We start from the raw sequence: 2,520 nt of genomic DNA on the forward strand, positions 1-2,520 counted from the left end.
GGCCGTGCCCACCCGGCGGCCTCCCCGCGCAGGCATGCGGGCCGAGCAGCGGCACGTGCTGCAGGAGCAGCTGCTGAACCTCATCCTGCACGTCCTGCGCGCCCACCCCGAGCTCCACTACTACCAGGGCTACCACGACATCGCCGTCACCCTGCTGCTGGCCGTGGGCGAGCGCCTGGCCGCGGCCCTGCTGGAAAAGCTCTCCACCCACCACCTCAGGTACCCTGGCCCGCACCGGGACCCCCAGCCCGAGCTGGGATCCCTCGGGGACGCGGGTGCCTTCTGCACCGGAATGGCTAACCACCAAGCACCGCTGCCGTGGGAGCCCCCCGGGCCTGGTAGCATCTTTCCCCAGAGCATCCCAGGCCTGGGGGGCTCCTGGGATGGGGCTGAGGGGTGCAGCGTCCCGTGGGAGGGCCATGGGTAGGTGGTGGGACAGGGTGGGGGCACGGTCCTGGCACGTGCCGCTCCCTCCCAGCCCCGCGGTTGCCCTGCTCAGGGACTTCATGGACCCCACGATGGACAGCACCAAGCACATCCTCAACTACCTCATGCCCCTGCTGCAGCGGGAGAGCTCCCGGCTCCATGCCTTCATGCTGAGGTAAGCCGAGCGGGGGCCCTGCCGTGGGGCGGGGGGCCGAGGAGCCAGGGCAGAGCGGGACCAGCTCGGGGGCAGCGTGGGGGGTGCAGCAGGGCCCTCACGGGGCGCGTGGGGCCGTGTCTCAGGTGGGCTTGGGGCGGGGGCTGGTGCAGGGCTGCAGCGCGTGCCGTAAGCCTGCCGGGGTGCCTGGGCCGTGCCTCACGAGCCCCCCGTGCCCCCCGGTGCCCGCAGGGCAGAGGTGGGCACCATCTTCGCCCTGAGCTGGCTCATCACGTGGTACGGCCACGTCCTGAACAACTTCCACCACACCCTGCGGCTCTACGACTTCTTCCTGGCCTCGCACCCCCTCATGCCCGTCTACTTCGCCGCCGCGGTGCGTGCAGCGGCTCCGCCGACGAGGCCGGGCCGCCCCGAGCCGCCGCACGGGCTGAGCCGGGACGGGCTGGCTCCCTTTGCCCGGGCCCGGCCGTCCCTGCGGGTCCCTGACGCGCTCCGGTCCCYGCGCAGGTCGTGCTGCACCGGGAGGAGGAGGTGCTGGCCTGCGACTGCGACATGCCCAGCGTGCACCAGCTCCTGTCCCGCATCCCGCAGGACCTGCCCTACGAGAGCCTCGTGGCGAAGGCGCAGGAGCTCTTCCAGCGCCACCCGCACTCCCAGCTCGCCCGGCAGGCCGCCCTGCAGCACCACAAGAGGTGAGGGGGGGGCGCGGCGACCGCGGGGGTGACTCGGGCTGCCGGAGCCGCCGGAGGAGCGCAGCCCCCGGCTCGGCCGCGGGGCTCGGCTGGCTGCGTGGGCTCCCGGGGGCGCGGGTCCTGCCCGTTCCCCGGGGCTGAGCCCCGGGGCTGAGCCCTCGCCCCTCTGCGCCGCTGCAGCATCGCCATCCAGTCCTTCGCCGCCTTCCAGCAAGCCGCGTCCCGGCAGCGCCCCGACGCCGTGCTGCGCCGCCAGCGCCTGCTGCGGGCCGGGCCGGAGGAGGACGCCGGAGCCCTGCTGCCCGCCGCCGGGCACAACCCGCTGGTGAAGGCGGCCGTGTGGGGGCTCTCGGCCACGCTGGGGGCCGTGGCCCTGGCCGTCACGCACACCGCCCTGGACTGGGCCCCCGAGTTCCTGCTCCAGCTCTTCTAGCGCCCGGGCAGGGCGTCCCGGCAGCCCCATGGGCGCCGCAGCCCCACGGGGGAACCCGCCCCCCAGCGGGGCCCGGGTCTGAGCGGCGGGCAGGGGGCCCTGCCCCACAGCCCCCTGTTGCTGCTGTGGTCCCTCCCCCCGTGCCGGCGGCAGGAGCAGCGGGGACAAGGGGGAGAGGAAGGAATTCCGCTCTGGAAAAGCCGCTTGGGCTGCGCCCTGCTGCCCTCTTCCCCGAGGAGCTCGGGGGCTCCTGGGGGGGCTGCGCCTGGGCGAGGGGCCGAGCGGGGAGATGCAGCAGAGCCTGCTGGAGACCCCCCGGCCCGCACCGGCCTTGTGGCCCGGGGCRGGGGGGTGTTTTAATAAAAACCTGTGTTTTTGAGGACCATCTGTGCAGCCCCTCTTTGGGGGAGGGCAGAGAGCACCATTCCCACCCCTCCCTCACRGGGGAGGGCAGCGGACCCCCATCCTGCCCACGCGTCCCCACGGACCCCCCCAGCCCACGCAGCCTGACGCGCGAGGCCGAGGCTTTTCCCAGAGCCGGGACACGTCCCCTCCCCGCTCCTGCTCCCGGACCGCGGGTGCTCGGGGCCCCTGCGGCTCCCGCATGGATGAGGCGTGCGTGCGGCAACACGGCTTTATTGCGGCCCCCCCCGTGCCCGGCGGGCTCAGTCGACGGGCCGGAAGGTGAGCAGGGGCGGCTTYTCGGGCATGAGGATGAAGCCGAAGACGGTGCGGAGGTCCTCCTTGGAGGCCGTGTCGATCTTGAAGTTGCGCAGCACCTGGAGGCGGCGGAG

The 2,520-nt window shown here is 73.8% G+C and overlaps 1 protein-coding gene across 1 annotated transcript; it reads left to right on the top strand.

Annotated features, from left to right (window-relative positions):
* The first annotated feature begins 30 nt into the window (after nt 1–30).
* On the top strand, nt 31–1,818 carry LOC146599487 (TBC1 domain family member 20-like). The gene is made up of 5 exons (XM_085298512.1): nt 31–219; nt 479–601; nt 833–974; nt 1,109–1,293; nt 1,474–1,818. The coding sequence occupies exons 1-5, from the start codon at nt 35–37 to the stop codon at nt 1,724–1,726; spliced, it is 888 nt and encodes a 295-aa protein (XP_085154638.1). The 5' UTR covers nt 31–34; the 3' UTR covers nt 1,727–1,818.
* The last annotated feature ends 702 nt before the right edge of the window (nt 1,819–2,520 follow it).

Source organism: Rhea americana, unplaced genomic scaffold (assembly GCF_003343005.1).
Source record: "Rhea americana isolate MKP2758 unplaced genomic scaffold, rheAme1 scaffold_1393, whole genome shotgun sequence".
Lineage (NCBI taxonomy): Eukaryota > Metazoa > Chordata > Aves > Rheiformes > Rheidae > Rhea > Rhea americana.